Source organism: Pipra filicauda, unplaced genomic scaffold (assembly GCF_003945595.2).
Source record: "Pipra filicauda isolate LSUMZ 115617 unplaced genomic scaffold, ASM394559v2 scaffold212_size3012638_pilon, whole genome shotgun sequence".
NCBI classification, from domain to species: Eukaryota; Metazoa; Chordata; class Aves; order Passeriformes; family Pipridae; genus Pipra; species Pipra filicauda.
In genome coordinates, this window is record NW_024104324.1 from 2733040 (window position 1) to 2754505 (window position 21466).

At 38.8% G+C, this 21466-nt stretch overlaps 1 protein-coding gene across 2 annotated transcripts in view; it reads left to right on the forward strand.

The window, feature by feature from the left end:
* SETD3 (SET domain containing 3, actin histidine methyltransferase) overlaps positions 1 to 21466 on the forward strand; it is a 65265-nt gene that overhangs the window by 33476 nt on the left and 10323 nt on the right. The window contains exons 7-9 of one of the 2 annotated variants that reach the window (XM_039381099.1): positions 17029 to 17087; positions 18949 to 19063; positions 19385 to 20279. In XM_039381099.1, the coding sequence (XP_039237033.1) occupies positions 17029 to 17087; positions 18949 to 19063; positions 19385 to 19516 (306 nt within the window). In that variant the 3' untranslated portion in view covers positions 19517 to 20279. Of the gene's footprint in view, positions 1 to 17028; positions 17088 to 18948; positions 19064 to 19384; positions 20280 to 21466 lie in introns of those variants that run through there. The other variant, XM_027730808.2, reaches the window with a different exon arrangement.

Genomic DNA, 21466 nt, shown 5'->3' on the forward strand with positions numbered 1-21466 from the left:
CTTGAGGAAGGTGTGAAAACAGTGATACTAAATAATAGCACAAGAGTGTTACTCTTAAAAGTCTGAATCATTAAAGCAATTTTCTGCTGTTTTTTTGAACTGCTGTTAAAATTTTGCAGTTCAGTAGGTTAATGAGTATATAAGAATGTATTTAGTTGGTTGAGAGAAGTGATTACAGCTCTTTGTTTGAAACTGGGTGAGGCTTCACCTAAAATACTGTACAATTTTGGGCCCACCAGTACAAAAGAGATGTTGACAAACTGGAATGAGATCAGAGGAGGACTGTTAAGATGTTACTTGCTTCAGCCCTTTATCCATATGGGAGACTGAGGGAGCTGGATTTGTTTGTTCTGGGGAAAAGGAGATAAGGGATGATCCAGTCATTGCTTTCATCTTGCTACTGTTAGCTGGTTTCCAGAAGTTTGCCTATGGGAAGTTTTGGTACGTGACCTGCAGAGATCTACAACCTATGCCTCTGTGATTCTTTGAAAAAATATAGTTTGCACTTAACAAAGTAAAATTATAATTGTTAATTGACAGAATAAAACCATTGCATATGTTGTATTTCCAGTGACCGTGGATTAACTGTTTTTTTCTGTTCTATTTAGCATAATTATTTTGACTGCTTTCAAATACAAAGATAAACCCATCTGGTAACAACTTGAGTATGGAGAGGCTTGGGATGGGTGAACTTTTCCTTGTGTTCTGAAGTAATGATTTAAATTGAGTCTCTAAGATAGAACTGTGTTACTCTGACTGATATCTAGACATAATTGATGTTGTAAGTGAATGGTAAAATGTTGTTCTCAAGGGAGTGCTCAATGTCCAAACATCCAAAGCTTTTTGTAGCACAATCTGTGTAAAAAGCATATGACTCTGTGTGCTGAATTTTCCCAACAGTGTAATCTAGAGATATTTTCTTTGGCCATAGGAGAAATGAGAAGACATAGGCAATTCTATTCTCCTTCAGTGTTATCAGAGCTCCAAAGCTTTTCTATTAACTGTTTTAATTCAACAAAGGTTAAACTATTTTATGTAGCTGTTTGGTGTTTCAAGAACTGAGTTTCAAACACAGTGTCAGTTTGCTGAATGTAAGGAACGGAGGGATACATTTTGAAAATTCAAGTAGTTGAAAAAAAAACAGGTGAAAGCCAAGTCAGATGTACAAGGAGTAGGGTAGAAACAATGTCTTTGATGTCAGAAGGGAATAAAATTCTTTCTTCCAGGTATCACAATTCAGGAAACGATAGTTCAGCCACTCTCTTTTCCTGCCATGTGCTATCCTAGGCTGCCAGTCCACACTTCACCTTCCAGCCTTTCACTTTGTCTCTCAAAGTGTACTGCTTGAGCAAACAGAGCTTCTAAATGTTATGTCTTTAGAACATCTTTTTTACCCATAAAAAGGTCTTCTGTTATTAGCAGAATATTGTGGAACATTATCCAATTCTTCCAACTGCTATTCTTGCTCTTGCAGTATTTAATCATGTAGCTGAACTATCACTGTGACTAGTTCCATTATTTTCATTGACTAGTCCTGTGTGTGAGAGGTTATGTGACCACAACATTAATTAAAAAAAATGAAATACAGTTTTACAGATAAATGAGATCTGGAATAAAATCCTTGATTTTGACTGCTTTGTGTACAGTATTTCAGAACCTCTTCTCAGTGACTGATGAATATATAAAGACTGATATAAAAGTGATGCAAACACAGCTGAAGAAAGTAAATAAAATGCAGTAATGTGACATCAGTTGAAGCATGAAATATCTATTATGTGAAAAGCATCTTAAATGTTTGACAAAACATTTTTGTTTGAAAGTTTCCTGTGGCACATAATCTGTTAAAAGGATAGCAAATGCATGCTATTTCTCTTATTGTCCCCTAAAGTTAATGAAGGATTGTTTGTATAGCGTTTAAGCTAACGTGGTCAAAGTAACATCTCACTAAAAAATAATTTATATTCCACATCAAAGTCTACTGTTGACTGTTAAGAAAAGGGACAGTTTGAACAAAGAGAATAATGTACATCAGATGAGTTCAGGGGCAGAATGTCTTTAGAACTCCAGTGATGGGGATGTGCTGTACATGGTAACGAACCTTTAATACTGTGCACTGTTATATTTTCTGGTTTAAATTTGCAATTCTATAGAAGTTGATATGGGGGCTCATGAGGAAGACTTCTCAGACTGATATTGTTGAGACTGATTTAGTTCGGTTTGATCTGCAGCAGTGGGAAGCTTTTGTGGAAATAATGTTCAAATAAATGGCTGTCTTCCCTTTGAGCTTTACGTTAGTATACTCACGAAAGTATTTAGTATACTCTTGCCTTTTGTATGAACTGTTAAAATGCAGATTCTGGTCAGGTGTGGTCAGAAAACTAGATCAGATTTTTTTTCTTATTCTCCTGAAAAATGCTTGTTTTGTGTTCTTGTGTAATGTAGATGTTGTTTCACATTGAATGTGAGCGTGAAGGTAGATCAAGTAGGAATCATTTGCTTTATTTACTTTTCTTTTGAGAAGGAGATGTAATAAATATTAGGTAAATTTTAAGTGTGTTCTGGTTGTTTGGTGCCTTGCTTCAGCACTGCCAAGTAATCACATTTCAGCTGAATGTTTCTTTACTAGTATTCAGTAAATATCCCATTAGAAAGTTATATAAATTCAGCTGGCTTCAGGAGTGTCAAGTGTATGTACTGGGTACCTATTATTAATGATTTTGGTGAAAATTTTTCCGTAAATTTTAAAAATTTTTGATCTCTGTTTCTGCTATCAAAAATAAGAGCTTGTAATTTATGAAATGGTGGAAAAAAAAGTTAATAGAGAAAAAATAAAAGCCTCTTTCTTCCCTAAAAACAAAGTGCCATTTTTTATTATTCAGAAAAGCTAAAATTAATTTTAGTATCAGCTTGCATGCACTCATATCATTTCATGAACAAAGTTGACCCACAAAATACTGGTGCTAAGTGTAATTCATGAGCATATGGAAAAGGGAAGAAGTAGCAAGAGAAAAATTTGTCATATAAATGAAAAAAGCAAACTTTTTTTTTCATTCATTCATTTTAGATAAGCCAACTTATCTATTAAAAGCAGTGTACTCTGTAAGCTTTATGTAAGTGAATGTTTGATTTGGTTGTTTACCATCATTTCATTCAGTACTACTACTGCTTTAGTGTAAGTCTTTTAATGAAAGCTGTCCTGTGTGACCAGGATTTTGATACTGCTTTCAATATGCAGACTAATTTTTTTTTAAGTGTATAAATACATTTTTTGTAATACAAAAATCTTAAAACTATACTTACTTTATTGATAGTTGTTCTACTGCAGAAAGTAATACTAGCAGCATCTTAAAATAAAAGTTGTTTTGTTGATATTTGAAGATACTCAAAAAGGGACTATTTTGTGCAGGCAAAATATTTTAATTGCAGCATTTTTAGTCTAAAAAATATTTCTGATGGCTTGGGGAGTAAAAGAGTTAACAAATCATTTTTTCAAATGCTTCATTTTCTTTTCAAATAGGATTGATAGACTCTTATTAAAATAATTTGGCTTCTGATAGGTGTGCAGTTTTAAACTTTATTTGAGAAGTGCTGTTTTGTTTCCTTAACTTCTCCATAAGGGTGACTTCTGCAGTTCTAACTCTTCTCCAAGTGCTTAGTCTGGGTACACATGAAGAATGGGCAGATTTATGAATTTCACAGCTGTTGCAAGCTAAACTGTTGTCTGGTTTGATAAGCAGAAACAGGTGGGATGTTAAGCAGACAAAAATAAACCCTTGAGCATGTTAGCCAGGCTCTATAAACCACACTGACACCTCTCTAAACATATGTAATTCGATAACTAAAAAATAGTTAAAAGTTCTTACAGATGTACTCTAAAGGTGCATTTGGCCTCTGCGTTGCTATCAAAATATAGGGAATGGTCAAAAGACTGCTTTCATTGCTGCAGACCTGTAGTTTGCAAGATGTTTTTGTAGTTTGTTCCAAAGAGAAATTCTGTAAGCTGCAGGGTTTTCTCTTCTCAGGGGAAGAGAAAGGAAGGTATGTATGTGACTTCCATTAACATTTATGGGCATTGCATGCCTGCTGAAGGGTGAACAAAGCCCAGATATTTATGTCTTAATGTTAAAATTTTTGTACACTGAAATGTGGTATAATAGGCACAAGAGGGAGCCATATAGTTTACAGACATTCACAGTGAAATTATATTCCTAAAGAAAACACAATCAAGTTTGAACCTCTTTTGAAAGACTATACAGTGGTCTTCATGTTTGATTTTTCCAGTGTATCTGTGTGCCCCTGATTCAGAGGGGCTTTTGTAAGTTAAAACAAGACATGAAGACAAAGAGTGCACTTAGAGAAGGTGGAAGGGCCCAAACTATTTATAGTTTGAACACAATAGGTCTGAAGCAGCATTGTATCTTTTCCCCAGCTCTAGTAAAGGCTGTTATTACCTGCCTAAATAAAAGGCAATTTTATGATAATTTTAGTTGACTTTTAAAATCTTTGAAGTGATAAGTCTGAAACCAGCAGAGCCCATTAGGTAGCCATAGCTTTTGCCATGACAGCCAGTATAGGCATTCAGTGGCACTCTATGTGTAAGTGGTATCTGCATGTAGCTGCCTCTCATGTACTGGAAAAAAGATCAGTTTTGCAGGACTGTCCAGGATGGCAGTCTGGGATTGATTTAGAGAGTGTTTTCAGCCTGTAGTCTTTGGTCCACTGAGGGACTGCAGCTTTTTCTGAAGAGCACCAGCAAGCTATCTGTCCATAAAGAAAACAAACAAACATCCAAACTCAAACCAATATGGGTGACATCATAGTGGACATCTGCTATAAGCTGCCTGATCAGGAGGAAGGAAGGAGGGGATGAGGCCTTCTATACACAGCTAAAAATAGCCTCATGTTTGCAAGGCACTTCAACCACCCTGGTATTTGTTAAAGGAACAACACAACAGGGCATAAACAATCCAGGAGGTGTGTGAAGAGCATTGATGACAGCTTCCTTGTCCAAGCAATAGAGGAGCCAGTAAAGTGCTACTTCCATTCATTGACCTCATACTTACAAACAAGGAAGGATTTGTCAGGGATGTGAAGGCTGAAGACAGCCTTGGCTGTAGTGACCATGAGGTGGTAGATTTCAGGATCTTGAGAGGAGGGAACAGACCAAAAAGCAAGGTCACAATGCTGGACTTCAGGACAGCAGTATTGGCCACTTCATGGATCTGCTTGAAGAGTTCTGTGGGTTAAGGCTTTGGAGGGAAGAAGCACCCAAGAAAGAAAATGTAGTTAATATGGATAGATCACCTCCTTAAGGTCAAGAGCATTCCATCCCAAAAAGCAAGAAGTCAGGCCAAAATGTCAGGAAACCTGTACAGATGAACATGGAGCTCCTGGCAAAAACTCAGACGCTAAAAGGAAGCATGGAGAGGGTGAAAGCAGGGACAGGTAATCTGGAAACAATATGGAGACATTGTCCAGTTATCCAGGGATGTGGTTAGGAAAGCTAAAGCCCAGCAGTGACTGAATCTGGCAAGGGATGTCAAAGGCAACCAAGAGGGCTTCTATATGTACATAGGTGACAAAAGGAAGACTAGGGGAGATGTAGGCCTGTTGCTGGATGGCACAGGGGACCTGGTGACACAGAACATGGAAAAAGCTGAGGTACCAAATGCCTTCCATTGCCTCAGTCTTTACTAGTAAGACCAGCCTTCAGGAATCCCAGGTACCGTTCACCAGGAAAAAAGGCTGGAAAAAGGATGATGTACCCTTGGTGGAAGAGGATCAGGTCAGGGAATATTTAAGCAAACCAGGACCCAGTCCATGGGCCCTGATGGGATGCACTGACAAGTGCTGAGGGTTATTTTGAGGTGACTCACATGCCCAAGGGTCAGGATGCCATTTAGAGGTCCTGGACAAGCTTGAGAAGTCGGCCCATGGGAACCTCATGAAGTTCAACAGGGCAAAATGCAAGGTGATGCACCTGTGTCTGGGCAAGCGATGCTGTCAATATGGCTGTGGGCTAAAGGGATTGAGAGCAGCCCTGCAGAGATGGACTTGGGGGTGCTGGTGGGTGAGAAGCTCAACATGACCAAGCAACGTGTGCTTGCAGCTCAAAGACCCAACTGTACCCTGGACTGCATCAAAAGCAGAGTGGGCAACAGGTTGAGGGAGGTGATTCAACCCTTCTGCTCTGGTGAAACCCCAAATGGAGTATTGTACATCCAGCTCTGGGGTCCCCAGCACAGAAAGGACATGCAGCTTTTGGAGCAGGTCCAGAGGACAGCTACAGAATGATCAGGGGGCTGGAGCGCCCCTCCTGTGAGGAAATGCTGAGAGCTGGCATTGTTCATCCTGGAGAAGGCTGCAAGGAGACCCTAGTGCAGCCTTTCAGTACTTAAATGGGGCTTATAAGAAAGATGGGGACAAACTTTTTTGCAGGGCTTGTTTGCAAGAATACAACTGGTAATAATTTTAAACTAAGAAAGGGTTGATTTAGACTACATCTAAGGAAGAGACGGTGAAACACTGGCACAGGGTACTCAGAGAGGTTGTAGATGCCCATTAGTAGAAACATTCAAGGTGAGGTTGGATGGGGCTCTGAGCAACCTGATCTAGTTAAAGATGTCCCTGCTCATAATGGTTGGGATTGGACGAGGTGACGCTTAAAGGTCCTTTCCAGCACAAACTCTATGACTCTCGATGATCTTTGAGTGATCATGATGACTGGGAGAAGTTCCTGAGGACTGGAAGAAAGCAAATGCCACTCCTGTCCTCAGGGTAGAAGGAGGACCTAGGCAACAAGCTTGTCAGCCTCACTTCAGTCCTTGGGAAGGTGCCGTCCAGTAGGACTTTGACAGGCTGGAGAAATTGGCTGCCAGTTGATGAAGTTCAGCAAGAAATGCAAAGTCCTGAACTTGGAGTGAAATAATCCCATTAGTATGTTTGGGGACAAGTTGAAGGTGAGCCAGCAATATGTCCTTGCAGCAAAAAAGGGCTAATGGCATCCTGGACTGCATTAGGAGTGTTGGCAGCAGGTTGAGTGAGGCGATCCTTCTCTACTCGCCTCTGGTGAGGCCACACCCAGAATGCTGTGTCCTGCGCTGGGCTCCCTAATAGAAGAAAGATCAGTAAGAATTTTAGAATTAAACCAAATGGAGAAAGCAAAGTCACCTATTTAAGTAACATTTTAGCAAGTAAGTTTAATTTTCTTTGACTCGGTTTTATGCTTCTCTGAAAAGTTAATGAGCAAATACTTGCCAGTGCTTTCTTTGCCTTCTGTCAAGCTACTCTTACTCAAGAAGGCAGAAGCTGCCCCATGAATCACACCCTTTTTTAAAATATTTTTTTTTAATATAGAATCTGTTTGGTAGAAGTGATTTGAAGTTTTTAGATTATCTGTAGTTTTCTTTCATCCAGTATTCCACAGGAACACATTCATACTAGTTTTCTGACTAGCGTGTATTGACATCTGGACACTGTTTGTGAAAGTGTTATTGTAGTCCCATTGTGAACACAAGCTTTACAGTAATCCATCCAAAGATGTTTTGATCTGTTTATGTGCCGTATTGGACAGAGAACTTAATTTCCTGGAGGCTGTAATCCCTTTTGATCAGATACTAAATTTGATTTATTATTCATATAAAATTTGACTAATTGATTTAGCGTGAATGAAATTCTAAAATCCAGTCATTAGCTGTTGGAGACTGGAATATCATTTTAGTTAGGATGTTTAACACATCAAATTCTAGATTTCAAAATAATATTATAACATCATCTTTAAAACTCTTCATTATTGGTTGTATTAGCTGAGAATTCACATCTCTAGCTTAATTTTTACACCAGTTTTTGAAGTTGTGATGATGCTTTCAATATGACTTATGCTGGTCTTACGTTATTTTTCTGTGCTGTTTTTAATCTATCCTTTTGCAATAAGCATATGATTTTCCAGGTCAGCGTGAAGTAGAACGTCTGGTGTCTCTCTGTACTTGGCTTGAAGATACCACCATTTAACTTTCGTGTGCTAAATGATAATTGAGTTGAATGCAGACAAGTATCCTGCCTTTTAAAACACTTTATTCAAATGTTTAGAAGTTGTTTATTATTTTTAAGTTGATATAATAGAGAATATTTTAATGCTTCTAAAGAGTTCAACCAATATGCAGTCAAAAGCAAATATATTTGGAAGCAGAATTGTTTTGCTTCTCTACTAGGTAGGTCTTTAGGATTCTCAGTTTTCCCCCCTACTTGATTTATACTCATTGGCATGCCAGTCAAATAGCTTTTTTCAGAAGTGATGTCAGCAACACTGTGAAAAATGGGTAGAAGAAAGATGGCACAGTTGTAAACCCTGTAAAATCTTTACCTTTTGTTTACTTCTCTGCTATACATGTCACCTTAAGGAGAGATTTAAAATTGCATGGAGTGAGCAGCTACAAAGGTAAAATAGTGTTGCTATTTAATTTGCTTTGTCTGAATTTCAGTGCCTCAGTTGTTCTGCTTGATCAATAATAAATCAATAGGCAGTTAATAGAATATATTTATGTTTTTCTGTGTTTTTCTTCTGTGAAGGCCAAAATATTGTATTAATCTGTTTTGCTGGCAGCAAGCTGAAGATTGACAGTATGCTTGTACTGTACCACTTAGTGTATCTACTGTAAGGTGGTTTAGGCTTTGCAAGCGTGTGCCAAATTCCTGATTTTCATGTCACTTCTGGTATATCCCACCCCCGGCTATGATGACAGTAACAGCAGATCCTGGGGCTTCGCTGGGCCATTCCTGTGGCTGCCCCACTCCATCGCAGAAGCAGCTCCAGGCTTTGCTGGGTTGCGTCTGTCCCTCTCAGACAAATGAAGAGCTCAAGTCCTTACGTGGGTGGGAGGTCTGCTGCCTCCTTCCCCTGTTCCTTCCTTGCCTTCCACAGGAACACGGCGACAGCTCTGGGCTTTGAGCCAGCCGGACACAGGAGGAGGTGTTTGGCTGTTCGGGCAGCGTTTGCTCCTCAAACAGCTGTTCCCTATCTCCTCCAAGGAAAAGGTGGCAGGCCATATGGAGGCATCCTGTGGTCCAGATTCAGGCAATGGGCGCCAGTTGGACCGTGCTGGCCTAGGCACGTCCTACTTGAAGTCTGCTATTTCTTACAGTCAAAATGCTCCTAAGTTGGAGGACAGACAGGATAAAACATATCTTTCATTTTGGATATAGATGTTATCTTTCTTTGTACAGTCATTGTTAAGAACTCCTAATCAGTAGGTTTTAATTTATTTTATATTCTGGATGGTTTGGATTCTCTTATGCTCGCCTAAACGCCTGCTTTCCTCCAGAGAAGCAGAGATGTACTTCAAAGCATATATGCCAGTGCAAAACAAAATTTGTTTCTGCACAGTTTGAATCACATTTGGGAGGAATAATACGTTCTCTTGTTAGTATTATGGGCTTTTAAGGCATTTTTTTTGAAGATGGGGTTCTCAACCATTCTTCTGCTGGAGAATGCAGATAAGCATCTCTTTTTACAGCCAATAGAGTGGGGACAGTTTTTTGTTTGATTTTCTGTTAGTTGCTTTTATTTTTATTTTTTTAACTGAGTTGCACTTTCCGGGACATTTGAGTTTATCCCCGGAGATGTTGTCTGTGTCTGTTGTGGAAGTGAGTGCCTCAGCAGACATCAGGAGATTATCATGCACTTACAAGTATACTTTCTCATATAAAGTTTGTACTTATTGTGCAGATTCAATATTTTTCTTGATATAACAGCAGTTACAAATGTTCCATAAATTTAAAATATGATAACAAGCTGATGTTTCTTAGAGTGAAATACTCAAAGGATGTATTCTTTAAGCACTGCAAAATTATACAGGGTACTTATCTTTGTTAAAATTAGTAATTTAACTAAATTACAAAGTGGATTATCCTCTTCAGTCAGACCCAATGCTAATACTCCACACAGTAGGACATTGATATGTTGCTAAGTAAACCAAAGTTTATTTTCTTGTACTACGGTTTGAATGTGAGTTGAAAAGGAAATGACAAGTTTTTAGTTTTGGATGTGTGTACCAATGTAGTCCCAGTACATCTGGTTCTAGGACTTACCATGCCCCATGTGCCATAGCAGTTTTGCAGCGGGGATGATCATGATCCAAGCTTCCACCTAAATGGCTCCTGGTATGATTTGTTTGTAGGCTTGAGTAGTTGATTCACAGGTAACCAAACTTTGGCCATACTGCATAATATTGGTGCTTGTTAGGAAACTCTTTGGTTGTGAAGTGGTTATGAATAGAAAATACTGTCCCTGTCCTTTCAAAGAAGTTCGCTTCAGGCTTTCCATCAGAGCATTTTATTTGTGGCTTGTGATTCACTCAATTAATAGTAGAGTTGTGGGATGAATTTGTGCATGAACATAGTGCCTGTGCATTGCACTAAACAGAATCATAGAATATTCTGAGTTGGAAGGGACCCACAAGGATCATCAAAGTCCAGCTCCTGAAATTAACGAGGTAAAATGTTTCCTGAAATGAAAAATGCTCAAGGTAAACCTTACACCTCAGGGACAGCCTAAAGAGTAAATGATATGTTGTGGTATGCAGACATAGACCCTTGCGAAGAAGCTATTTACTGTAGATATCTTACGGTACCTGCGTGCGTGAAGCACTGCAGACTGAACCTATCAATCTAAGACTCAAAATGAACAATAAACTCTTTACCACAGGAGATAATGGACCTAGTGTGTCTTTCTGTTACGTGAATGGGCATGGGAGGGAGTGGAGAATCTGTCTCGCTGCAAAACATGTCCAGTCTCAGCCTGGCTTCTCCCACTTCAGCCCTTAATGGGGCTCTAAGTGGTTTTCTGAAAGGACAAGAAAACTTGGTCACTAATTTAAATACTCTGAGTGTCTTCTATTTTAGGAAAGACTAGTATTTCAGAATTACGTATGTTAAAGAAGTATTCTGTAAATAGAGTGATCAAGAAGTGGATGTTGAGAACTCCACTGCTGTCTTGCCTGTTTAATAAAGGAGATGCCACGGGACTGTAGGCAGGGCACTCAATTGCAGTCAATTCAGAATTGTTTCTGTGTACACTGTCAACCAAATGGTAACATCCACTTTGTATGTGAAGTGGGTTGTCAGTCCTTCAGACCCTTGAGCTAGTAGTTAGTGGTTTGAGTGTCTGTTATGCCACTGCTGTTTCATTAACTAAGAACAATTTTTGCAGGTAGAAGGTACGAAAAAAGGGACTGTGCAGTTAAATTCCATTGCACCAGAAGGAGTCATTCCACTTTGCTTCCGCTGCATGAATCCCCTAATAGTCTGGAACAGTGCTTTCTTGTGTATATTGGCATAAAGTAAATAAAAATTGCTGACATAAAGAATAAACAAGAATGTTATTTAGATTTAATAAGTTTCAATCCTGTGGTACCTTTTTTATTTTAAGCTTCATTCTATTAGGTTTTGCAAAGTAGAGTCATCTCTCTTCCCTCAGAAAAGTCATATAACAGCACAAGTTTGTGGATGTTATTCTTAGTGTTTCATGAATTGGGCTGTTTGAAAATTCCAGAGCATGCCTCTGTACTTATAAACTGTTATTACCAAGTGAAATAATCTTTGGCTTTGTCTCCTGTCCTGCACAGTGAACTGACTTCCCTCATTAGGTTAGGCAGCGTATGTCCAATGGAAAAAGTGAATTCTTGTTTCCCTGTAGATTGCTAGGATCCTCCATTCTGAATTCTTTATTTTACTTAGCTTTAGGGCAGTTAAAGCCTCAGCAGCTCCACAGAGAGGAGTTTCTCTTCAAGGCTGCTGCTTCAAAGGATTTCCAGAGCTGGGAAAGGGACAGTAACCAGCAAATGCTGACAGATCTTCCTGCTTCTGGCCCTGAAAGTGTGTGTGTGTTTGTGTTTTTGTACACCTACACATTGGCCTGAAACCATCAAGTAGCATCCACCAAGGCTCATAACGAAATCTCCCCATGTTAATGAGTACATTGAAAAGGGGAGAATGCGCAAAGAAGAGGAGGAAAAAATTTTTTGGTCAAAAGCAACTAACCCTTGGGGTTTATGTTCAAAGGAATGAAAGTTAACAAGGTGGAAGCTTAGACTGGTTTGGGCTTTAACTGTTTCAAGCACCCGTAGTGTTTTGGGGGCTGTGAGGGGAGTGCAATGATGGCCTCAGTATAATCTCAACACTTGTTATGATACTTTTCTGAGATAGAAATGGAGCTGTCTCCACTTCAGTGGGATACAAGAGGTTTTTGAAAATACTGAAATTTCATTTAGTAATACTGATGCAGTGATTGCCCACAACTTTGCCTTGGACTTTTGAGTACTTGAAATATTCTTCACAGAAATCCAAGCATCTCTGTGTCTATAAGCTCAGGAAACCAAACAAAGCAAGGGATTTTTTTTATTTTTTTATTTTTTTTAACTAGGTGTTGCAGTGGAGTAGTAGGTGACTCCGATGGTCACTTTATCTCAGCTAAAAGGTGGTGCCCTTTTATAAAATGACCTAGCTTTGATCACATCCAGTGATTCAGTTAATTTTTTTTTTACTTGGATTATACAAGGGTTAATGGCACAAAGGAATATACTGGTCAATATGACTTCACATCAAAATATATTAGCTCTTTTCAAGGCATCTAGTAGTGTAGATAAGAACACAGATTTAACACTATGTAAACTTTAAATTTTCCTTCTACTGAGACATTTTATTGTGTGTTACAGTAATAGGACTTATACTTTGCATCACTTGGTAAACAAGCAAATATTAAGCTAATTTTAATGGAAATTACCCATCAAGATTAGGAGCTCTGATAAATGAGCTTTAGCATTTTATGATTGAATAGAGGAGGGAGTTACTGCCTCTGATAGTCTGGCCACTCTTTTACAGGGGTCTAATGCCCTTAGGCTGGACAGCAGAAGTGAAGGTTATGTGGCTTCTCAACCAGAAAGGCACACCCCCTTTCTCCACTGCAACCTTCATGCCATTCAAATGAAAACGAGTCCTCTCAAAAGTGGAGGAGTCCCCGAGCATCTAGTTTGTGGGACTTGAGAATCATTATCTTGTGACGTCCATCCAAAAACGTGATGGGGAAATTATTGGCACAGAGGCCCCTATGGCGCATGGGGGGGTGTTGCTGACTTGAGAGACATTAAACATGAGGCATGAACCCCTGGATATTGCTGCTTCACAGAAAGAGAAAAAAATGTCTGGAAGTGTCCTTTTAATTTTTTTTTTCCTTTTCTCCCGCCCCCTCCCCCCCCCTCTCTGATTGCCATACTGAGTAACTGGCTTCTAGTCTGATAATGTTTTAGGTGACTAGAATAACAGTCTGTCTCTTTCCACAGTGGCTGCAGACAATCTGGCAGCAATCACTGTTACTTTTTAATATTTCCGGTTATTTTGAGATATCCTCCAAATGTCTCAAAGAAGGCTTGGAACACTGAAGGGGAAAAAAGCATTTTTTTTTATTCCTTTTTTTTTTTTTTTAGGAATAGCAGCATCAGGAGGAAAATGAAATTCAGCATGCCACTATTTGTTTTTGCAGTGGTCATCACCCTGATTGCCAGCTCTGACAATATTTTCACAGAAAGGGTAACGAAATAGATGGTATTTGTTCTTTATAATAACTCTTTCAGTAGAATGTCAGGACCTGCATCTAAATGAATATATTCACATTTTCATGTTCCCATTTTTTATTTAAAGCTTCCCCTCCCAACTTTCTGAAACTACTTCATACAGACTTGGTAAGTTAAAATTAGGGTTCATGCAGTGGATAATGTCACATTTGAAAGCTAATCTGTAGAGACCTAGCTGCGTGAACCTGTAAAAGCTAGATCTGATTTTTTTTACGTATTAAGTGTTTGTTTAGTTTAAATATGTCTGTATCTTTTTTGATCAGTCTGAGCAATTTGCATGCTATGCAGCAGTCATCTTCTATACTTTATTAAATATCTGTCAATTATAAATATCAAGGTTTTACATTAATGTCAAGATAGTACATCAAAAATTCATGGAATATGTGACTTTTTTCAAGGGTATTTAATACTTAATGCATTTGTGTCATTTTTCTTTCTAGATATATTGACAGGTTTTATTAAGTGTTTGTTAGGGAGATTTCTTTTTTACCAAGGGACTATAAAGAGAAGCTGCATACTAAATCAAATTTTTAATCAGAATATTGTTCCTTTTTGTGTGTCTTCAGATTCTTGTAATCTATAGGGTTTTTAAGTTACATAGTAAAATAGACCAAGTCAGAAATCTAACATGACCAAATATGCTGACATATCTTAACTTTAAAATAGCCACTAGAATATTGTACTATGGAATGCTATAAATATGGTAATTATATACACTGGGATTTTATTCTGCCTTGTGTCTTTTTAAGACCATATATTTTGTCCTTTATTGTAATTTACTATTGGTTTTATGTGAATTACGTACAGATAGTGTCCATATAGGGGCAGTACCTCAGTTCCGCAGATTTACAAATGGGGACGGTTACAGAGCATTTTGTGGCATCCGGGATCTTTGATGGCATCCAGAATCTTTGCCTGTGGGTTGGGTGTTCAAGTTGGATGTTAGAGGGATTGCCTGTGTCAAATGAACAATTGACCTCACTGCAGTCCACTGATCTGATACACGTTTGTCACAGAGAGGACAATGCCAACATGTATATATCTTGCGTCCTGTGGTTGTTTGCTCCAAGTTTGGGTCGAAGCCGTTAGCTCGTGCTCCCGGTCCGGAGCTGGGCATAGGGAATGTCTGTAGCCGTCGCTTTTAGGCTGTTGAGCCCAGCGCAGTCTCTTGTGATGCCTTTTCACTTCTAGTGCATTATGACCATAGCGATTATTGCCCTTGCAAAAACAACACGTTCTGCTAATAGCCGCTGCTCGGTGGGTGGGAGGAGAGCAGAAGAGGGCAGAGCAGACAGACGGGGGTATTTGCGTTCCCAGCGTCTTTCTCCTGCGATGAAGCCGCCGGATCCCGCTCGGACGGGGGTTCGCTTGCTTACCCCGGAGGTGCGTTATCCGGAGCGAGGGTCTGGGGGCGCTGGAGGCGGCCGGGCTGTGCGTCCTCGCCCCGCAGGCGGTGCCGCGGCCGGGCCGGGCCGAGCGGCCGCGCTGTGGGGACGCCGCCGGCAGGGGGCAGTGCCGGCCCACGCGGCCGCCGCTGTCCGCGGGCACGGCCCGGGGGGCGGCGGGAGCGGGATCCGAACGCCGGGATAAGGGCATGGTCTGCAGGGAACGGACCGAGGACGATCCGGGGGGTTAAGTGTAAAATGTCTTCTGAAAACTTGAGGTGCAGAATGAGACCCCGAGTCCTCGCACCGATCGCCACGGACCGCGTGGAAAAGCGGTCTAAAGGGAAACGGAGGGGCTGATGCTCGCGCTGTTGGTGGTTTTTCCCTGCTTAATTTATCAAGCTACTGTTTATTAATTAAAATACTAACAATAAAAGTTGAAATTAAATTGTCATAAATCAATACTATACGGTGGCATTTGTTTGTAAGAATTATTTCCAGCTGAAGGCTGAGTTTCCACGTTCACTTCTGGACTCGGGTGCAGAACTACAGCGAAGGTGCCTCCTGAAATGTCTTGGTTTGGGTCTCAGTCCTGGGCTTGTGCTGAACGTTTTTGTGAGAAGAAATAACTCGGTGTGCAAGGTGTTGCTACAATTAAACTCGAAGGGATTTGTTATGCAATGACCGTGTCATCGATGTGAGTGAAAATCATACGAAAAGGCAGAGTGCTGTAAAAGGAAAAAATAAAAGAATGAGGGGAGGGACAGGAGCTACTGGAATTGTTAACTTCAGTCGTGTTCTGGAGAAAGCCCATCCAAAGGGTTAACCGGAGGGGCTGAGGGAGACCAGCCACCTGGGACCTCACACCCAATTGGCAGTCTTTTGTAATATATAATTTGCCTAAAATTGCGCACTGAGCACAAGCTTTTGTTTTCTAATTGATTTACGGTTTGAGCCACTTTTACCTCATCCCCTACTGTCCTGCACACAGTGCCAGCAAGTACATTACAGTGAGAAATGATAAATTACCACGTACTTGTGATGCTAATGCATCAAGAGTAAAAAACTGCTACTACATAGAGCTTCATGCTTTAAGAGCGTAGCAAAGATAGAGCTGTGCAAAAAATCATTTGTATCTTCTGAAATAACCGTTTGATCATTTACTTCAATTCATCTTGGAGACCTAATTGAACCTGAAGGTTAAAATTTATGCTATTATGGCTTTCCATTTGTGAATTGGAACAAAGTTCTAAAGAAAATGTGTGAATGTGGGCTTAAAGCTACCTGTATCTTCGAGACTTTTAATAAGTTAATTAGTCAGAAAAGTAACAGGTATCACACATTCTTAAAGCCTTTAGAAATTAAATATTTGCTTGTTAATGACAACTGCAGTATACATTTTCAAATGACATGGCTCCACTTTTAGGTAGGAGTATGCGTAGATGGCTTCATGTAGATACTGTCTAATCAGTGTTTTTCACCAGCTATTTAACTATTTTAATCTGTTTTTGTTTCAGAGGTATAGTGCAACTTTTACTGAATAACACCATTATAGGTATCAAGGGAGAATTGAAAATCTTGTATAATATTTCTTGCATTTGTGAAATACCTTACTGATATCCCAGAGGAGAGGAAAATGTGGAAGTTGGTGAAAGCTAATGTACGCTTGTTGTGGGATTTCTTTCCTCCACTGTGCATCAAAGGCTGGATTTTGTTTTACCTTCACATCCTCAGTCCACCTTAAATTTTTTTTATTTTTGTACAATGTCTGTGGGTTCCAGTCTTGAAATATGAAGAAACAGATTTATGGCGGCTGCTGGGCACAACAAATTAAGTTGACAGTGATGTATGAGAGCATAATAGCATGATGATCCCTCTGTAGCGCGGCTGGACGCCTCCTGCTTCATTTGGCTCTTGTTAGGATCTGTTAGGCAGCTAAATAATGAAATTCTGCTGACTGATTTCTGATTTCTCTTTTCTTCCTCTTTTCACCTTTTTATGCAACTTACATTTTGCAGACCCATCCTAATGCCAGCAAACTGCCCTTAAAGGATTCTTTCACTTATGACGACTACAGGTTGGTCTGTCTTTTAATTCTTCTTTTTTTCTTTCTTTCTTTTCTTTTTTTAATATGGTGAACTGTGGGGCCTTGGAAATTCTTCATTGGTGGGAAAGCCCTATTGTCACTGAAATGTTAAGTGTAGGATTTGATACCGATACACCTCCTTAATGAAGAAGAAAATAAAATAAATATGTGGATTTTAATTGTTACAGAAGAATAGTCATTATGAGCAGTTAATTTAGCTAACTGGCACACATAGTCTGAGATGACTAAGGTAATTCTTTGTTTCTTAAGAAAATAATTCAGTTGATGTTGAAGGAGTTTTGGGGTTTGGGGAATTTATTTTTAATTTCTTTTTTTTTTTTTAATAAAAGCTTTTACGACCACAGAGTAGTAAAAGCTAATATGTAGAGCTGTTGCTGTTGAACAGGAGAGCTGGAGAACAGAAGTTATTCACATGAAGCACGAATGTCACTTGGAGGTGCTATAAGGGGTGACAAATTTAAGATAAAAAGAATAATAATTAAGATAATGAGAGCTTTAATTCTGTTAAATGATTAAAAGAGCATGAATAAAAGGCATTCATGAGGGATTTTTTAACCTAGTTGTGCTACTGGGTAAGTCTATGAAAGTGGAATTTCGAAAGCACAGCTCCTTCACTTACAGGGTCACCGAGAAACACGCCAACTTACATGCGAAGTGGTCTAAACTTTTACAGACAAATTACTACAATTAACAAGAAACATATTGCTATTATATTTCAAACAGTGTTTGTTTATCAAAATTATCCACAGTTTTAACTTTCTTTTTAGAAATTAGGTAATTTCAGTTTGACACTGTCTTTCTAAGCAATCTGTAGTCCTTCTGAAGAAATCCTTCTGGAAGTCTAATTCCGTATATTAAATATGTGTTATTGTTGGAGTCTGTGGGAATTAAATTTATTTTGACCTTCTGGTGGCATTCCTTTTTTTTTTCCCCTCCAAAAAACCCACAACACATCTATGTATTAAGGCCAGACCATGGTGAAACTAAAATTCTTTTTTTTTCCTTTGATGTTTAATATTCATTTTTTGTCAGATATAAAATAAAAAATGAAATTTTAGAAAATACTGAAATGTTAAGCTCTTATAAAGATTTTTATGTTTGAATAGGTAGCTGTCATTTAATTTACTTCACCTGACTTAGAAGAGTTTTGAATGATGTCTGTGTACTAAACTGTGTTATGTTCTTTTCATGCTTTTTACCTGCATATCTGTTTGGAATATTGCAGATTTTTTTTCTCTCAATTCTGTTAAGCAGAAAATTTAGCAATACTGATCTAAGCCAAAAGCTTGCAAACTGAAGAGAAACACTTAACAAAATACCATGCATGTGTCAGGTGGTGACACTGGTTTCCAGTTCACTCAGTACATAAACTTTTTAGAGAGTGAGTGGTAGAATACACCCTGGCTCTTACAAAAGTCTACACACAGATGAGAGTTCCTGCTACTGAGCACTGAACTGCTCTGAAACGTGCAGGAATAGCTGACCCCAGGTTTGGGATGTGTAGCGGGAGATACGTGTGCAGTGAAGGGCTGGGGAAGCAGAAGGTGACGGAGTGGATCCTGGTTGGGGAATGGAACCAATGGAAGGTATGAAGGTTCTCTTGCAAACAGCACAGAAGAGGGCATTTGGTCTATGTGCATGTCTTGGAAACCTGGGAGCTGCTGCTTTTCCTGCAAGTTATATCGCCTTCTATAGTGCCTGTAGTCAGTGTGATCTTTAATAAAACTAAGTTTGGAAACTCCCAGTCTAAATGCTTTCTTCAGGTGGGACTATGGCCAATCTTATTTTACTGTTTTGAACGTTGACCATCTACTGTTTTTAACTTTTGCAGATGGGCAGTTTCCTCTGTTATGACACGGCAGAACCAGATTCCAACAGAAGATGGTTCCAGAGTTACACTTGCTCTGATACCTTTGTGGGACATGTGTAATCATACTAATGGACTGGTAAGGATTTCTTCAGTGTTGCTGAAAGACTTTAGGGCTTAAGTATTAAGCATTTCAAGTGCTGTAGAACAGTTTAGTAATATTTTGCATTATGCTTCTTAACACAGGTATGTTCTCTTCCCAAGTGACCCTAAAAACCCAATATCTGAAAGAAAGGTTTGTCAGTTTCTCAAATGTCTTACGATAGCTTTTCAGGGAGAGCTTTGTTCATCTAGAGAAAACTTTTCAAGTGATTGGATACTTGTATAAAGTTAGGTCTTATATGCATGTTATATACCTGTACATACTTTTAAAAGTTTTTGTTAATACCTTTTTTTCCAGACAAGCCTGAATAGTCTCCTGACGTGGACCTTTGTTTTTGATGGGCTGAAAATGGTTCACAATACTGGACAGATTTGTTCTGAGAACAGAAAGCAGACATTGATGGAGATTGCCTCTTGTAGCTACCACTAGGGAAAGTGGTTAGAGATTTGCAACTAAGAAATACTGCCTGCTCTCCTAACCATGCCCAAAGAGTCTTATTATGGAGAAGGCAACAAGAAGAACAAAGCCTGGTTCAACAAAAACAGTACATCTGTTAGTACATCAAAGAAACAAAATGCAAAAATACTACTTTAGGGCATATTAAACATTTAAAAGGTGACATATGTATATAGAAAGTCAGACCTGCTGACATTTTGGCTTACGTGCACCAGTTCAGAAAATGAGTTCCTGGTTTCATTAACAGGCCAGTTAATGCTGAAGTGAGGAAACCCAGAAGAGGGTGGCTTATCAATGTTATTTAGTCATGCTCATATACAGTTCAAAATTCATATCCTCTATTTGTGTTTTCAGTAGATAGTATTATTTATTGTAAGCACTGAATATGACCATACTGTTCAAGTAATCTGGTTCTTTTGTGGGAGAGTTGACGCGAGCATTAGGACAGCAGCATGTGTTAGTGTTGTTGGTATAAGTAAAGTCTGTTTTAAATAAATAAATTGTAAAGCAACTTGTTTTTCACTTGACATTTAGCTAATTTAGTGTTACTATGACTGTACCAATTACAACACGGTAGGCTAGGCTACGAAGTTGCAAGTGTTTGGGGTTTATTATTTATTTATTTTTCCTTATTGCAAGGTGATTAGATGTTGTTCATTAACAGTGATTCTTGCCTTTGCCTATTTGTTATGCAATCTCACAGCTTTGATTTAGAAATAAAGTTCATATGAGAGTCTCCAGTATAAAGAAAATTGCTTAAAATTTAGAAATGTGTGTTTTTATAATACAAGTGGTAGCTGCAAGCATCAGTACTTCCTGTAGCCTTTTCCTGCTGGGCATCTCTTTCAGATGTTTTTGCAGAGACTTGTCTGTATTCATTAGACAACTGTTAATGAATGCCTTCAAAGTTGGGATTAGAGGAAAGAGGAAGAGAATTAAGATTCTGAGAGGGAAAAAATTAAGTAACATGTATTAAAAGAGCAGCTATTTATGTTGTTTTACTCATTCAAACTTCTATTTAAATTGATAAAGTAATTTTTATTTTTATTATGCTCTTTAACAATGGGTTTGATATAGAGCCAGCCTCTGGAGCCAAACTTGCTAATACAGTAGTAGATCAGGACTGGAAGCATTTTTTATGCTGAAATGTATCCTAAAGGACAGGGGGGGTTGTGCTGAACTTAAATGTTTTGTACATATGCTGAACTTAAATGTTTTGTACGTATGTAAAGACTTCAGTCATTTATTTCATAGTTCTACAGAAAATAGTTTAAGTGGATATACATTTAGGAAGGATAGAAAACTGTAATATTACTAATGGGTTAAGAAAAGATACTAAACAATTTTTGTTGTGTGCTAGTTCCATGTACTATTAGAAATGGGAGGGGGGAAACTGCTAAGATAACTGTAAGCTGTCTGTACTGTAGTTTATATTATTGTAGAGTGAGATGAAGGTGAACTGAGCTCTAATCATAGCACAAGCCTTTAAAATACATGAAGGAAATCGTTATTCATTGCGGAACAGTAAGAAAAGATGGCACTGAATGCACACCCCTATCTACTTTATTCCAAATGTAGAGCTGAAATACTTCTTGAGTCAATCAGCTACTGTATGTCCCTGTTCTCGCTTTATTCCAAAAGGCCTCTTTCCATGATCTAGATAATAAAATGCTCTATGGATCTTAACTGGAACTAGGTCCATCCAGCTTTTTGTTGCTTCTGACACTATTAATTAGATCAACCTGCCTCTAAGAACTATTTCAAAATGGTTGTCTTCCTGCATTTCTCATTGTTATTCTTTAGTGGGATTGTATTTTGACAGTCAGAGGTTGATTACCAGTTCTGACAGAGCTTTGAATAAGCTACATTCTGCCTGTTGGGCTGGGTCCATCCTTAATCACTGACCAAGCAGACTATTGCATG